The sequence below is a fragment of the Patella vulgata genome, chromosome 7 (assembly GCF_932274485.2).
Source record: "Patella vulgata chromosome 7, xgPatVulg1.2, whole genome shotgun sequence".
In the NCBI taxonomy this organism is placed as follows: domain Eukaryota; kingdom Metazoa; phylum Mollusca; class Gastropoda; family Patellidae; genus Patella; species Patella vulgata.
This window is the reverse complement of record NC_065885.2, coordinates 24,277,089-24,295,470: the sequence shown is the minus strand read 5'-3', so window position 1 is coordinate 24,295,470 and position 18,382 is coordinate 24,277,089. Positions and strand designations below refer to the sequence as shown.

Below are 18,382 nucleotides of genomic sequence, written 5' to 3'. Positions count from 1 at the left end.
TTTTTAAATTATACTTTAATAGTAATTGTAAACATAATACTTTATAAATTATAGATTTTTCATCCAAATCACAAATAATAAATATATTATATTTAAAACACTGAAGGTTAAATACACAACACAACAATATCACAGAGCTCTTTATACTTGGTAACAACACTAATTACAATTCTAATATAAAAATAAATAGAAGTTAAAATCCTCTTTAAGTTGGCCTTAATATACAAGGCAACTAACTCACTTGGAATCGTTCGATGTACAGAGAGTGATACAAAAATTTGCATTTAAATGAATTTGTATTATATTATTATTAAAGCCCCAATTATTGAGATGCCAGAATAAAGATAAAAAAAAAAGTATATTAACTAATAGACATTGGTCCAAATAATATTCAAACTGTGGCCTTGTATTGTGTCTAACAAAGGTAAATTAACAAATAATTCTGATAGGACAAGTCAACCCATTATTTTAATACACTGATTTACTTCCTATGAAAATATTCCACAGGTGTGACTTAAGCAGAGCATATAGCTGGTTGTGCTATTTATATATAATCAAATTTCATTGCCATGTTTAGATTAAATAAAAGATGATACTGTATAGCTAAAGCCCAATAAAAGTCAGTGTGCTATTTTAAACATGCAAAACAAGGAGTCCATTGTACATAATCATTGAGTTGGATCTCAAAGGCAGACCTTGCATTACACTGTAATATGTAGGCATTCAAGTATTGGGTTTCTTTCTATTCATTTCAGCAACAATATATTACTGACTTTAAAAGGAAAACACCTGACCTGAATTCAAGTAGATTATAAGTATTTAATATGGCAATACATGTACATTTTATTGGAGGCATCACAATCTATTTTTAAGTACAAAGTAAGTAAAAGTTCTGATAGGCAGTTTAAGGTCAGACAATAAAAAACACCAATGAAATAATATTTAAAACTTATTCTGGATGTATCTCTCTGGAGAATATTTTAAGTCCTGATGCACCATTTTAGTGCTATAGGAATCTCTTAAAGGGATATCAGTCCAAAAATGGTTAAATTTCTTTCAGTATTTACAAAGATATGTGGAATTGAAATTTCATCGATCTATGCTACTTCGAATTTTGATAGTAATAAACCCAAGCCATTTTGTTGTCCACAAAATTTATTTGGTAGGCCTTTTTTTTACATCCAATTAAACATGCAAATGGCACATCGTTAGTTTAACAAATTTTCTTACATACAATATAATCAAAGCTGCCAAAGATTTTTTTTACTCTGAACGGTCATCGAGACAGAAAATTCTATATATTCCAACATGATCATCAACTGACAGACTCCATAGCTTTTTGAGATACTGAAAATTGTTCACTATTTAAAGTCATGGGTTTCAAAATGCCTGATCTATTCACAACATCGGATTCAGTTTGTGACCTTTGACCTAGTTGAAATTCAATAGGAACATCTAAAGGTCCATGGATGGCAGGGTCATATGGGATCCTAAATAAATGGTTGTCTCTTTCTGGATCGTTTAATGCTTGAATATGCCTCTGCCACAAAATTTGTCTTTGTGTGTGATAAACACTGAAAAATAAAGGCACATGTTTAACGCTTACAATGATGTCTCTGGATAATTTGGATTAAAAAAGACAGGTTGTTACACAAGAAAACATTTGCGCACAGAAGCTAAGTTGTCAGAGCATTTACATTGTCACATTGTGAATCATTAAGTAAATAAAAGCAAAACCTTTATGTTGCATAACATTTTTGGCGTGCTGACAAGATAATATGACCTAATAAAGGGCAATTATCAGATATTGTAATAATTTCTATTCATTAAATAATAGCTGCAATGAACATATATGTATTTAAACCAAACAACCCATTATGGAAGTTAAAATCTTATGAAAGTTTAAAATTAGAGCAAAAAAATTAACTTACTTGAAATCTTGCCCTTTCATTTGAATAAATTTAGAATGTTTATAATCATAAGCAGGGATGACATTTTTATCGAGTATCAATCTCCGTTCATCTATTGGACCAGGTTTAAAACCCTTATTATAATCTTTATATTCATCAGGATTTGCAGATTCCAAAACTCGTCCTTCTGATCTAGCTGCTGTATCTACTCTTGGATTTAAAACCACATTTAGAGGTGGAATAATTTTAGCAGCAAATCCTGGCTGTTTCAAAGCGTATTTTTCAGGCTTATTTTTCAGTAGACCAGTTAGACGTTCAAGTTGATTACTTGATTTAAAACCAGATTTACATAATTCTGTTTCTGGCAAACAGCGATGATAATATGAACGTGTATCGGCAACAACAATTTTCGATTTCCATGTTTCTCGTTCTTTTTGTTGAACTTGTAATTTTTCTTGTCTCAACTTTTCACCAGCCAGATGTATGGTTGTAGGTTCATTAGGATTAAAATATGGTAGTGGACGTCGATACAGATCTATATCATAACGTCTATAATCCCAGGGATATCTGTCTCTATCTAATGTGGATTGAAGGTGATTCACATGAAGAATATTTTCTCTCCATGGCTGAAATAGTTAATTTATAAGAAAGAATTAAAAACTGTTTGGATTGCAATAACTTAACCTTTTCAATTCTGATTAAACAAATTCCTATAAATGGAATATGAAGGTCTTTATTTTATAAGAACATGAAAATATACGACATAATTTTATCCATGAACCAGTCATTATGGCAACATCATTCATAACTTTGTAGGCTAAGACACAGTCTACATCATAGAATATAATCTGTGACATATTCTGTGTTATAAATTTCAATGATATAAATATCTTTAAAACGGATATACATATCTATTATATAAATATCTATGAGATACATATCTATGACATAAAAATCTGTGATATAAACATCTTTGATATAAACATCTTTGATATAAATATCTGTGATATAAATATCTGTGATATAAATATCAATGATATAAATATCAATTATATAAATATTAGTGATATAAATATTAGTGATATAAATATTAGTGATATAAACATCTTTGATATAAACATCTATGATATAAATAGCTGTTATATAAACATTTGTGATATAAACCTACTTGACATAATGATTCTTTACGTGCTTCACCAATATCATTAGGATGAGCATTACTTTCTAACATAGTCTTCATACCAGGTTGTATCCATCCACTCTGTGTGAGCCATCTTGCTTTAGATTCCTGTACACTAGCTTTCTTTAATTCTTCCACATTAACAGGAACAACAGTCATAGAATGATGGTAATCTTGACAATATGTGTATCTTTTATCTGAATTCTATACGTCATACAAAAAAAAAAAATAACAAGAATTGTACATACATGTAGTTAGTACCGGGTAACTCTCTATAGCTAATTGTCAGAATTTGAAAGGTCAAGTCTTACAGAAAAATAAACTAATAGGCTGAAAAGAAACTGAGCTGCACCTTCATTCTACAACTATAATCGACAATGCAGACATGACATTGCAGTCTTTGCTCAATGTACAAAAATAATTATGAATAAGTTACATTGATTATAAAATAAATAAGATTGTATGCAAAATTTAAGACATATCTGCCAAGCCATTGCCAAGACAAATGCATAACTTACACAGGATTTTTTTTTTGATTTGTTTGATTTTTGTTAAGTTGGTGAATTTAATATATTTTTGATGTGATATCATTCCTCTATAACTAGGTAAAGCTAAATCATGTTTTTGCTATATATTGTACACATGTAGAGAACATGATTAGTGGAAGGCAAGTGGGAGAAATCTCAAGTTTAAGCACATATCCATTTTTTTTTTAGGAACTCTCTCCCTAGCTGACATATCACAAAGTGTCCCCATAACCCACCTGGAACTAGAAAGCTTCAACAGAATATAAATCAGATTCCTCTTAAAAGTTAAACCAGAAAACTTTGTAAAACCAGAATTGGAACATCTTTAGGCTGAGTGTAAAATTGTCATTTGATCATTTATTGTGCAATGCATGTGGATATGTTGACAGGACAGCTGCTACTATGATACCCACTATTTTATGAAGCTGTCGAAATGAACAACTATTTTCGTGAAAGACTGAAAAATTTCCAGCCAGAAATAAAATGGGATTTAACATTCTACTTTCCTGCATTGACAAATGAAGACAGCCAATGGTAGAAAAAAAATAACAAGAGTAATTACCGCTGATAAAGCTTTCCTGAGTTTTTCTTTACCAAGATCCATTGAATTTAGAGTTTGTGTACTGTAATTATGTGCTGTATGAACATCAGCCCTCATAGTTAATACTTGTGTTCTCTCTCTTACTCTTCTATTTAAATAACTCTGATTTTCTACAGCAGCCTGGATAATAGAATTTAATTAGATCAAACAATATAAAGAATTTGGAATGGCTGGACTTCTTTCAAAACGAATCCTCTTGAGCAGCTTTACAAGCTGGATTTTGGCACTATACAAGTTCAATAAATCATGTAGTCAATAAACATACAATTAGTACAGTAATTATTTCAAGAAAAGAACAAATAATAATAGAAAGCATACAATCACTAATTAATAAAACATACACAACTTTGTTAGAACATATTTCTAATTGATTTTCCTTAGAGAAAACATGAGACATTCAAGATTCACCACTGTAAAAGGATTGTGTAATATATAAATATAAATGAGAGAGAGAGAGAGAGAGAGAGAGAGAGAAATGGGGTTTAACATCCACTCAAAACAAACTAGGTCATTTTGGGACTAACATATGGTTCAATTTTATTTCAATAATTTGTTTTTGCGGAGGGGACTTTAGCAGTGGGAGGAAACCAGAGGACCCAGAGAAAACCCATAAGATTGGACAGGCAGCCCTACTCCTTGTTGACTCAATGACATACCTTATGATACAGCATGCACATGCTTACCATTCAGCCATCTACCCCCCACCCCCACCTATATAAATAACAAAGTATTGCTAAAATTTACAAACCTTATTATTTTGTATAAAATCTACTGTTTGTTGTCGGCCTTCTTTCTCAGCTAACATGGTTACATATTCTTTATTAACATTATCAATAGGTGTCCAATTTCTAGTTGTTCCTAGTATTGATGGTTCTTTAATCATTGGTGGTGGTGACTTCTTTAACTCAAATTCAGGTCGAAGTTCTATAGAAAATTTTGAAACAAATACAAATCATGTAAGTTATTCATTTCCAATACCAGATTTGTCCCAGATAAAAGTTTATGAACCTGCATGGAATACTCAGAGGACTTTATGCTATCCCTGTACAACTATCGGAAGCGCTGTGTAGGGGCGGATACTTTATCATCAAGGAGAGAGATGGGATTTAATATCCAATCCACACAAACTAGGTCATTTCGGGACTAACATATGGTTCAATTTTATTTCAATAATTCGGTTTTGGGTAATGGACTTTAGCAGTGGGAGGAAACCAGAGGACCCCAAGAAAACCCACGAGGTTGGACAGGCAACCCTACTCCTTGTCACATACAACCAGGGAATCGAAACCACAAACCTCCCTCCTGCAAAAATTCCATGATCTGCCCATGCTGTGGTACTGTTTCACAGAGATACCAACTTTCAGTTTCCATGCTTTTGATAAATCTCCGAATTCCATGCTATCCATAATGCCTGATAAGTAATCTATATATGTTACAGTCAACCTGTGTAATCCGTCATTTCACGTAATCAATTAGTCATTTAGCGAAGAGCCTGTGAGCACCAGTCAACACGTATAATGACTGAAAAATCCAGACATTACACAAAATGCCTAAAATTCCTACCTTCTTTCAACACTTAATGCCTGATTGCAGATTTTGCAAATCAGGCAATATGTGTAGGCCTAACACATAAAATGACAATGTTGTCATTGTCTGATGGACACATCTGTTCATTTCAAAGGTTATAATTTACTGTGATAAAATGCAGTCCATAATCGCTGTTTTTATACGCCCACATTTTTATGTGGACGTATATTGTCGTCCCCCCTGTCCATCCTTCCGTTTGTGGACTCCCTACATGTCACAATTCTTATCCGATTTTGACGAAACTTGAAATATAGCTTATCACCAAAAGATCTTAGTTGCTTTCGATATTGCCATGTATCGGATCGAAACTGCATGGATTATGGCCCATGATTGTACAAAACATCACGTTTTTAGCTTGTGGACACTCTACAGGTTACGGTTATAGTGGTAAGAGAGTGTTGCTATTAATAAGTCATGGCACAATTTCTTGATTAAACTTTTAAGTGATCACTTCCTTTCTAACATCCTTAAATTTGGTTTACAGGTGAAAGTTGTGTGAAGTTTATGTTATTTAATTGACTAGCTGTGGAATCTCTTATTTTAATTCAGGGTTTTTTTTTTGGGGGGGGGGGCGGGTAAATTTCACAAAACTTCTGTCAAATCTCCATATTGTAAATTATTTTATCAGAACCAATATGATAAATTTAAGTAACTGTGTGAATTGCAGAAGATCTCATTCAACAACACGAAGAGCTAAGTAAATTTTAAGTTGATTAAAATCTGACAATTAAAAAGTTGTAATATCATTTCATCTAATAAAGTAATAAAGTTAATTCACAATACATACCATCAAAATCTTCAGCTGTAAATGGAACACCAAATTCTCTACTCATACATATAACCATCTCAGATGTTGGAAACAAATCATTTCTAACAGCATCCCTCAGTTTATCAATGGTAGATAGCTAAAAAAAATAACATCAAACATCATAAATTTCAGCTACTCTAATTGTCTTGGTCATAGTTGTCCAAGCATCTTTCAAACCAATCCGTTTATGGAAATTAACTGTAATTACATTTATCAGATACGAACTGATATCAAATAGCTTACATAAATTACAATATCTATATATACCTGGTGTAATTTGACTAGAGATTGGAAACAAAGTTTTGGCACCATGTCTCGAACATATAATAATGACTGCTGAACTATCACTGACAATGGTTCATGTAACTTAATGCGACATAAATCCACATCTAATGCTCTATACAGTCTCTGACTAAAACTCATATCAGAATTATATAATACTTTTGTATCTGTAATTCAAAATAAATAGACATTAAATAACAATGTATAAAATATTATATATATCTGTTTCTATTAATACAAAATTAATATCAATATCATTCGTAACGATATGTGGTGTGTAAATTGTAATGTCAACCTTGCAACTGAAAGCAACAGGTGTTTCGACAACTGAATGCAACTGAAAAAGGTTGACCTGAGTGCCTCTTACAACTCAAAGCAACTGACGGCAGCCAGTTGACCCGGGTGCCTCTTACAACTCAAAGCAGTCGACATAAGCCCCTCTTTATAAAGAACAATTACTAACTTTCAAAAACAAAAAATAACAGACGACATTCCTTTTATATAGACTGCTTCCAATATTTTTTTAATCTGTTTTTATTTTTATCAACTCTTACCAGAATTTTCTTCCCTTGGTAAAGAGTTCCATAGAAGTTTCAATGCTTTATCTCTTAACCCTTCTAATACAAATATATGGTGTTTACTATCCATTAATTGAAAACCTGTTATTATATCTAAATCACGACTTTCTTGCTGTTGTCTACAAATACAGAATACAAATACAAAATTAATGTTGGTATGCCCCCATTGAGTGTCATAGTAGACAAATATGACAGGAAAATATAATATAATGTAATAACAACCAGTGGCTGCCAGGCAGTATACGCCCACATTTTCGAGAGATGGATAGAAAACAAGCTAAAACGAAAGTGATTTTTCCTACAATCAAGGGCAATAATTCAGGAAATTACAATTCGATATGCGCAAATATCGAAAGGAACCAAAACCTTTGGGTTATAAACTTACATTTCAAGTTTCAACAAAATCGGATAAAAATTGTGACCTCTATAGGGTCCACAACCTTGATATACCATATTTTTACGCAATTTGAGAACGAGGGGCGGCCATTTTGTCTGTCAGTTTTGGGCCAATATTTCACGAAATTCGAACTCAGTCGTCCTTAGGGTGTAACGGTGATATAATAATACGTTTTTTTAAATCGGATAAAAATTATGACGTCTATAGGGTCCACAAGCTAAAAACGCAATTTTCCGTACAATCAGGGGCCATAATTCAGTAAAATACGGTCCGATATGCGCGAATATCGAAAGGAACCGAGATCTTTGGGTTATAAGCATACATTTCAAGTTTAAACCAAATCGGATAAAGATTGTGACCTCTACAGTGTTCACAAGCCAAAAACGGGATTTTTCGTCCAATCAGGGGCCATAATCCATGAAGTTACGGTCCGATACATGCCAATATCGAAAGGAACCGAGATCTTAGGGTGATAAACCTATATTTCAAGTTTCATTGAAATCGGATAAAAATTGTGACCTGTAGACTGTTCACAAACAATTGTGGATGGACGGACGGACAGGAGCGACGACAAAATACGTCCACATGAAGATGTGGGCGTATAAAAATGCAATAAAAATAGACTAGAACACAAAAATACCACATTGGGAATGATTATTATGAATTCAAATACATGAGTAGTGTTGGTATCTGAAAATGTGACCGTAAATTTATTGACTTGTAAATCAAAATCACCATTAAAACTTAGTATTTATTGCCTGATGTTGGTAGCTATAATTTGTCAACTTATAATTCAATCCTCCATTGAAATCTAGTATTTGTTGACTTATTGTCTTATAAAACCATTATTGATAGTTAGTGTTTTTAAGCCAAAGTATTGATTGACTTATAAACCACAATTGAAAGTTAGTATTATAAGCCTCCAAGGTATTTGTTGACTTAAAATCCAACATTGAAAGTTAATATTTGTTGACATATATAATTGTCCATCGTCATGTCATGACATGAATTGGAAGCATGCAGTTATCAAGAAGACAATGGGTTTATTAAATATTGACTTACATTGATAATTTATAAGTTGATAAGGCAGCGTTCATAACATGTTGAGGCATACCTTTAAGATCAAGTGCTTCAACATTTAGATCTGTTATCATCTGTTGTAAATTGTTTAACATGACTGTATTATGATAATTAAAAACATACACTAGGCGACCAAATGGACACTGTTAAAAAAAAAAAACACACACCATTTTAATAAATGTTCTGATTGTACCATGAAAATACTACAGATAAGGACATGTAAATCCAAAATCAATTGGCCTTTTATTCAGGCCTTCACATGAATAAATACCTGAAGAGTCAAAAAAAAGGCCCTCCTGAAATTAAAAAAGGGTAAATCACTCTCCTGAGAAAGCTCTCCTGAATCTCTTTAGAGCTTTTTTAGCATTTGTGATAAGAACAGGGATTTTAATCCATTTTGAAATCAACTGGCCAGAATTGGGTTAAATGAGGCCCTGGTAGGAAGTGGGGTAATTAGAAGCTCCTGTTAAACATACATTATGCAAGAGCTAAATCTGCCTAGTGCAAGTCTTTATTTACACTTCAGATTTTATAGAAATTATTAATTAGACCTTTTATTTACATGAAAGGCTCAAAATCAACTCTGTAGACCCTCGGATGGCTTGGAAGTTGGATACAGCTTGAAATTAAACAGTCGTTCATTTAAAATTAAATCAATAAATGGGGTACTAAGCCAACGTTTACCGTTAGTCACTGACATCACTACCGGAGACTGGTGATGAAAGGCCTGCCAAGCCATGGTATTTGATAGCCATTGAAAATGTTACTTGATAATCAAGAATGTGTGGGTGGAGTTATCGTCTGTGTTTAACGTCCACTCAACACAAACTAGGTCATTTTGGTACTAACATAGGGTTAATTTTTATTTCAATAATTCGCTTGCGCATAGGGGTCTTTAACAGTAGGAGGAAACCGGAGGACCTGGATAAAACCCATGAGGTTGGACAGGCAACCCCAGTCCTTCATGTTTATAAAATTGTGCGGAAGCCATAAAAAGCTCCTGATACCTTGAATATATGCAGTTTAAAAGTGAACAAAAACTGAAAGTAGTTTATTAATCTCAATATTTAGGAGAGAGATTTAGCTAATTTGCAGGAGTCTTTAATGACTCCTTCGAAGGAAAGCCGACGTGTGTCGAGAGGAGCAGGAGCGAAATCTCCCATTAAACGTGAAGGACTGCAACCCTACTCCTTGTCACATACAAGTGGGGAATCGAAACCACACCAGTTGACTCAATGACAGACCTTATGATACAGCGCGCACATGCTAACCATTTGGCCATCCAACCCCCCTAAGTAGCCAAAATAAGCAGATAGGACATCATGGCATTTCTTCATATTGAAAACACAAATTATTGTTTTTGCCTATCAGTAACTTACAAAGTTTTTATTCATTCATGGATGATAAATGGCACAATGATCATGTGACAACCATAATTGAAATTGCTTTATATAAAATAAAATTCCGTACAACTATGCCACAGCCTTAAATAATAAGGACAATATTTTTAAAAATAATTCCCTGTCAGCATGTGTATAAAATAAACAAGCCAACAGTGAGGCTGATGTCCCCCGCCGAAATCCCAAATAAATAGATGACACATATTAATTAATCGCACATCTATTTTTTTCAAAAGTATCGAGCAATCAAACTGATTATCAACTATACACTAAGTTTCATCACTCTCTATCAGATAGAATCAAAGTTATCTTGTCCCAAAGCATCGACCAAGGAAATTGCTTATCTCTGCTTAGCTTTAGCTCAATATGTTAATCATTGAACTCAGTCAAGACGAACATCTACATCAAGTTTAAACATTCTACCTCAATTAGAAGCAGAGTTGTTATGTTCCAAAGTCTTGACCAATCAAAATGCTTATTGCTCCTTAGCCTAAGCAGACAATTCTCATCATCGAACTTAGTCAAGGTATTGATGTAATGAAACTATACACCAAGTTTCATCACTCTTACTTAATTAGAACTAAAGTTATCTTGTCCCAAAGCATCAACCAATCAAATTGCTTATCTCTACTTACCATAAGCAGAAAATGCTCATCTTTGCACTCTATCAAGGCATTGGCCCAATAAACACCTACACCAAGTTTGAACATTCTAGCTCAATTAGAACGAGAGTTATTGTGTTCCAAAGTCTTGGCCAATCAAATTGCTTATCGCTCTGCTTACCCTGAGCAGAAAATGCTCAATATTGAACTTAGTCAAGGTATCGATGTAATGAAACTATACACCAAGTTTCATCACTCTCACTAAATTGGAACTAAAGTTATCGTGTCCCAAAGCATCAGCCAATCAAATTGCTTATCTCTACTTACCCTAAGCAGAAAATGCTCATCTCCACACCCCTTTAAGGCATTGACCTAATAAACACCTACACCAAGTTTGAACATTTTAGCTCAATTAGAGGGAGAGTCATTGTGTTCCAAAGTCTCGGCCAATAAAATTGCGTATCGCTCTGCTTACCCTGAGCAGAAAATGCTCATTATCAAACTTAGTCAAGGTATTGATGTAATGAAACTATACACCAAGTTTCATCAATCTCGCTGAATTAGAACTAAAGTTATCGTGTCCCAAAGCATCAACCAATCAAATTGCTTATCTCTGCTTACCCTAAGCGGAAAATGCTCATCTTCGAACTCCATCAAGGCATTGACCTAATCAACACATACACCAAGTTTGAACATTCTAGCTCAATTAGGAAGAGAGTTATCGTGCCCCAAAGTATCAACCAATCAAATTGCTTATCTCTGCTTACCCTAAGCGGAAAATGCTCATCTTCGAACTCCATCAAGGCATTGACCTAATAAACACATACACCAAGTTTGAACATTCTAGCTCAATTAAAAGTTATCGTGTCCCAAAGCATCAACCAATCAAATTGCTTATCTCTGCTTACCCTAAGCGGAAAATGCTCATCTTCGAACTCCATCAAGGCATTGACCTAATCAACACATACACCAAGTTTGAACATTCTAGCCCAATTAGGAAGAGAGTTATCGTGTCCCAAAGCATCAACCAATCAAATTGCTTATCTCTGCTTACCCTTAGCGGAAAATGCTCATCTTCGAACTCCATCAAGGCATTGACCTAATAAACACATACACCAAGTTTGAACATTCTAGCTCAATTAGGAAGAGAGTTATTGTGTCCCAAAAAGTGTGACAGACAGACAGACGGACAGACGGACGGACGGACGGACGGACGGACGGACGGACGGACGGACGGACGGACGGACAGACAGACAGACAGACAGACAGACAGACAGACAGACAGACAGACAGACGAACCCATTTTAATAGTCCCCTGCTTTCTTCGAAAGGCGGGGGACAAAAAGAATAAAACTAAAACGCTATTTAAAACTAAATCTAGCAGTGCTGGTTCATTGATTAATTCCAACCGATGTATGTCACGTGTTATCAGGAATCGGAAAGCATCGGAGATCCTGACGGAAAAATATATTATCAATGTCTGTTTCTCGGGGAATCCGGTTTTCTGTCAGGGATTATTCAATGACTATTTAAATTTAACTAAGAATGGGTCAGTGAAACCATAAAATGTATTATCCAATTATCATTTTAATATCTACTTGGAATTCGTATGGATCGAGCGTCGAAGACAGTGCGAATCCCAAGCTTCACAATCCATGCCGAGTGAGATGTCTTCATTCACCAAGTGGCTTATTTTTTACAAAGGAAACTTACTGGACCTGTTATGAATAACCAGCAAGCTTGTTTTGTTTTTTTACCGAATTATCAAAATTACTGTTAAATGTGCTAATTACTCAGATTATGAACCAGTTGGCCGATTCTCACTAAGGTATGATTGTTACTGTAGCCAACAAGCAAATTGATTGTCGATATTGACAGTATTTTTCGTTAACGGTATATTTTTCCTGATTATTTTCTTTGAGGGGAGTCAATTTAGACATTGAGGCGAGCGATAAAAAGTGCACCTCGACTGACATCCAGACATGCCCAGGAAAGCGAGAGCTCTCCTTTTACGATAACGCTTGTATATTAAATCAAATATACTCTTTATAACTTAAAATTGATATTTTTCTTAACATAATATTATTGTAGAAATAACAATCAAGGGTTATTTTTCATGGTTTCATTATAATTATATTGTCCAACATTTAGTGTGTTTTTTATGAGGTTATGTATAACTGAAAATTTGTTTATTTTAGAACCTTATGTGAACTCTGCGATATAAATTGCACCACAAAATTTACCTCAAATGTTGTCGCTAGATCTTCTTTTGCTTGTATTTTATCTGGTGTAACTAAAGGTACAGCTAGTTCTATTTTCACTTTTAACATTGCATTATGTTTTAAATAATGACCAGCAGGTAGAGGTTTCTCAACTATAAATTAACAATGAATAATTAAATAATTTCTAACAATATGTATACAAATTCACGTTTTGATTTAATAAACAATCAAATGCAAATTTGGAATAATTCTATGGGTTATTCTAATTATTTTATTTGTCTTGGACATGATAGTATGAACAGAAATAATTTTCCTCCTCTGCTCTGTACAACAAAATTTACCTCAAATATATATGAAATCTGTCTTTAGAGGCCATCTTTGTAACCAAACTTGATTGAAGGAGTGCCTTTTTAAGAATGTATTTGTCGTTACTTACTGTCCATTTACTAGCTATAAGCTTACATATTGAAGCCTAAGTAAATTCTTGATAATCTTCTGCTAACTTCTTTTTCCGCCGTTTAATTGCAGAGTCGGTTGTACGTTTACACCCCTCAATGTTCCCCAAACCACCTAACCATTCGATCAAGAAATAACAACTGCTCCATTAGTCAAGCTGGCAGAAAATAAGCCGTTGGGTTGCCAGTTAGTGATACTCTGACATATTTGTCCAGTGCTTGCTCCATGGGTGTTTTCCGAAGAATTTAGTATTTTTCTAATAAAATTGGGCGTCTCTACTTTCCATATACCAAATTTGCCCCACTTTTATTGGAAATAACTACCCTATAATTACTTTCGTCAGAATGTATTTTTAAAGGAATTAGACTGACTAACCAGGTCCATCAACAGCTCCTGCTACTCCCATGATTCTACCATTTTTACTGGATTCTAAACCTAATACGTCCGGTAGTGGACAGTTGTGTATAGGTATCTTTAGATGAAGATAGCGATGTCCGAGTAATAATTCTGAGAGATTAACTTTAGATACACCATAAGGGTCCCATGGTTTGTTTCTTCCATGAAATGGATTGTGAACGGTTCTTCTACCTGAAACAAATATATGTTACAGCATAAAAAAGAAATATCCTCAGAAACTCTGATCTGTGTGTTTGTGATTGTGAAAATAACCAACGCTTCTTTCCTAAACTGACAAGTCCACTGCTTTTTTTACACAACTAAAGAGGCCCCACTCTACAACTAGTAAAATAAAAGTTGAATGTAAATTCTGTAAAATGTTGTGCCAATGATTAGAATAAAAATCCTTCGTAAGAAGCTTTTTCTATCGATAAGAGTTAATCAAACAATCTTTTCCTTACTTGAAACAGTACCAACATTACTAATCTTTTCATCTTCTAAATCATCTCCAAATAAAGTTGGTTTTAATTTAACATCTTCACATTTTCTATCTCTATCATGAATCTCAACTTCTAGTGCTGGTCCATTTAAATATTCTCTTAATTCAGACTTCTCCATATGCCCTAATAAAAATAAAAAATTAAAAAATAATTAATGAGTGCCATTCTATGAAAATGAGGCAGAATAAAATAAATTTAAATAGTGCAGTAAAATTGAGTTTAACATCCTACTTTTTTGCACCTACCACGAATGAAGATGGTTATATGCCATGAAGTGTGCGAGGAGAGAAATTTCAAAATTATGCCTGTATCTTGCCTGTAAACGAATAATGATGATAAAATATAAATTTACCCAATAAAACAACATTTGTATCATCCCAGTAAATATTTTCACCATGTTCTTTACCAACACTAATATGTTCTGGTTGTTTATAAAACTTGTATTTACAATAAACTGGGTGACACCTACAAAATAAACAAAGAAAACATGATTATTTTAGAGAGAATACAATACAAATTCTGACTACATGAAATTTAAAAATTATCTATCTTACAGATACAAACACTAGATAATTTCCTGGCTTGGATTCAATCGGATTAAAAACAAGCCCATCATGTTCATGGCAAACATAGATGGCAGCAGGCTTGTTACACAGGGAAATGGAATTTTGAATTTGCCAAACCCTTGTAAATACTAAACAGAATTGAATCATTTTTGGACTGATATTCCTATTAAAGATTGTAGTTTATAAGGGATTTTTCATGCTAGGTTCCTATTATCACGGTTCGTGCTACGATTGAAATCGGGCTTTTAATTGTGGAGTAATCGTGGTGATCCTATCAGATCTTATCATATATTGAGGTCAGTTGTAGCAATCTTCTTGACTCTATCGAAACGTATCTGAACATATCTGCACGTAGCAGATCGTGGAATCAAAAGGGACAATCCTATCCTAATGGATCGCACGACAGTGGGAACCTAGTATTAGCATTAAAGTGAGAGTCTTTAAATAACTAGTTTGTTTACACTTTGCGAATCAAAGTTATCCATATTAATCTGGTACTACATACTATACTTACTTGGATTTCATCTCAGAAAATGACATCGGTGTATTTGGCATATCTGATGCTGAATGTATTTTTATAATCATTGGATTTAATTCATGTTTTATTTTCTCACTCATCAGTGGACTGTCTAAGGCCACAGTTATGAACATATCTTCTACACCAGCTACTGGATGTTGTAGTCTACTAGTCACACTTTTCATATCTAATAAAACAAAATCCATTAAATCAAACATTAAAAATGCATCATGCAAGAGCTAAATCTGCCTATAGCAGGTCTTTCTTTAAAGTAGCTAAGTCTCTAACTCAATATCATCCAAAACCTTCGACAATGAAAACACAAATTTAATCAACATTGGTGTTGTGATCTTACTGGGAAAAGATAGGCTTCTGATATCCAATATTTAAGACAAGATAAACATTTTACGATTGGTACACAAATTGTGTACCATAATGCGTTTCAAGCGATTTGTAACAAGCGACTCGGAAGAACAAGGTTAGACATATTCCACAAGTCATGTCAAACAGTGACCCCACATTCTTCTCTGGAGAGCATGCGCAATAAATACTATCGGCGTAGAGTGGAATAACCAGACGCTAGGGATTGCCATTCGATTGAGACTTCTGGTGTATTAGAGTAAAAACGGAAACGATTGAATGTAAATCAGTTTTTGTACATTCATGTTACATTATTATTTACGTTGCGACCCATTTGTGTCAATGTGTAGGTCCCAAATATTAGCGATTTAGCTCCTTTAAGTCTAAAATGTTATATAAATAATCAATTAGACATAAGTTAACTTATCCAGACCATAATCAACTCCTTATGCCATATTTAGTGGATTTGAATACATTTTGTGATAGATAATTTAACGTAAAAAAGGATAATCGAGATTTGTTTATTATCATACCAGCCTAAAATTGAATCCTTAATATCTCGGTTAAGAGTGAAGCAATTTAACTGAGATTTTCAGCATATTATCTTTTCATTATCTATTTTTTAACTATTATAGCGAGATCTGTCAGCTCTTTATGTAATCTTAAACCAGCGGTACCAGGCAAGATACGCCCACATTTTGCAAAGATGGTAGAGAACAAACTAAAAAAAAAAGCAATTTTCGTACAATCAAGGGCCATAATCCTGGAAGTTATGGTCTGAAATGCACGAATATTGAAATGGACTGAGATATATGGAATATAAAGATATATTTCAAGTTTCATCACAATCGGATCAAAATTGTGACTTCTAGAGTGTCCACAACCTTGGTATTACATGCATACTTTTACACTATTTACGTAAAAGGAGTAGCCATTTTGTCCGGCAGTTTGGGTCAGATTTTTACGAAATTTGAACTCAACCTTCATTGATGTGTAATGGTGATATATATACGTTTTTTAGAATTGAATACAAATTGTTACCTCAAGCAGGTCCACAAGCTAAACATGTGATTTTTTTGAACAATCAGGGGCCATAATCCAGGAAGTTACATTCGGATATGCGTGATTATCGAAAGAAACCAAAATCTTTGTGATATAAACATAAATATAAAGTTTCGTTAAAATCAGATCAAAATTGTGGCCTCTAGAGTGTCCACACTCCACAGCCTTGATATAGTACACTCTTTGCATATGAGGGGTGGCCATATTGTCTGGCAGTTTTGGTCCAATTTTCACAAAACTCGAACTCAACCATCATTAGGGTGTAACAGTGATATATTCAAATGTTTTTTTTAAATCGGACCACAAGCTAAAAAACGCGATTTTTCGTACAATCAAGAGCCATAATTCAGGAAGTTATATCCGATATGCGCGAATATCGAAAAGAACCACGATCTTTGGGTTATAAACATGTATTTCAAGTTTTATCAAAATCGGATCAAAATTGTGACCTCTAAGAGGGTCCAAAACCTTGACATTTCTAAACTACTTGCGTACGAAGGGCGGCCATTTTGGTTCGATTTTCACGAAATTGGAACTCAACTGACATTACAGTGATATATTCATACTTTTTTTTAAATCGGATATGCCAATATCGAAAGGAACCAAAATCTTTTGGAGATTAACCTATATTTAAAGTTTCGTCAAAATCGGATAAGAATTGTGACCTGTAGAGTGTCCACAAATAAATGTGGACGGACAGGGACAACGACAATATACGTCCACATGAAAATGTGGGCTGATAAAAATGTCAAGAATGTAATTGTTTAAAATAACACACCAGAAAATAAAAGAGACATCTGTATAGGAACATTACAGATACCACTCTTTTTAATTTCTTCAGCCGCTGCATGTGCAGCAGCCTCTGCTTTCTTATTACGTTTATGTTTGGAAGGTGAATCTAGTTGTGTATGGTGTAGTGCTGATCCTGAAATAAATATTATATTAATTAATTACTCCTTTACCTACCCGCAGGAAAGTTGTCTGAACAAGTTCCTAAGGTGTGTACCCCGGAACAAAAGTTTGCAGAACACTGAAAAACGATATACTTGTCCACTTATTACCCCAATTCTTCATACAAAACAAACCAATTGTTGACGTACGGATTGATGGACAGGGGCAACTATATAATACACCTATACTGAAATAAATCCCTAATAATTTACACAAGACTAATGTCACCTATAGATGGAAATTGTTGTTTGATTTCAGGGACTATGCTGTAACCAAGTAAGATCAGAATTCTATATCTATATAAAATACTGATATATTAAAGGCAAAATAAGTCAGAAGATAAAATTAACATTATTCAAAACCCATATCATGCTTCAAGGCTTAGTTTAAATCATTTTGT

At 33.8% G+C, this 18,382-nt stretch overlaps 1 protein-coding gene across 1 annotated transcript in view; it reads right to left on the bottom strand.

Annotated features, from left to right (window-relative positions):
* Positions 1–867: 867 nt before the first annotated feature.
* LOC126827168 (uncharacterized) overlaps positions 868–18,382 on the bottom strand; it is a 30,195-nt gene continuing 12,680 nt past the window's right edge. The window contains exons 8-22 of the mRNA XM_050556403.2: positions 17,810–17,956; positions 15,607–15,796; positions 14,879–14,991; positions 14,488–14,649; positions 14,006–14,218; positions 13,196–13,326; positions 8,933–9,093; positions 7,450–7,592; positions 6,881–7,062; positions 6,593–6,710; positions 4,967–5,142; positions 4,180–4,338; positions 3,079–3,294; positions 1,932–2,536; positions 868–1,574 (exon numbers count right to left, since the gene is read on the bottom strand). Of these exons, the coding sequence (XP_050412360.1) occupies positions 1,316–1,574; positions 1,932–2,536; positions 3,079–3,294; positions 4,180–4,338; positions 4,967–5,142; positions 6,593–6,710; positions 6,881–7,062; positions 7,450–7,592; positions 8,933–9,093; positions 13,196–13,326; positions 14,006–14,218; positions 14,488–14,649; positions 14,879–14,991; positions 15,607–15,796; positions 17,810–17,956 (2,975 nt within the window). The 3' untranslated portion in view covers positions 868–1,315. The remainder of the gene's footprint in view (positions 1,575–1,931; positions 2,537–3,078; positions 3,295–4,179; positions 4,339–4,966; positions 5,143–6,592; positions 6,711–6,880; positions 7,063–7,449; positions 7,593–8,932; positions 9,094–13,195; positions 13,327–14,005; positions 14,219–14,487; positions 14,650–14,878; positions 14,992–15,606; positions 15,797–17,809; positions 17,957–18,382) is intronic.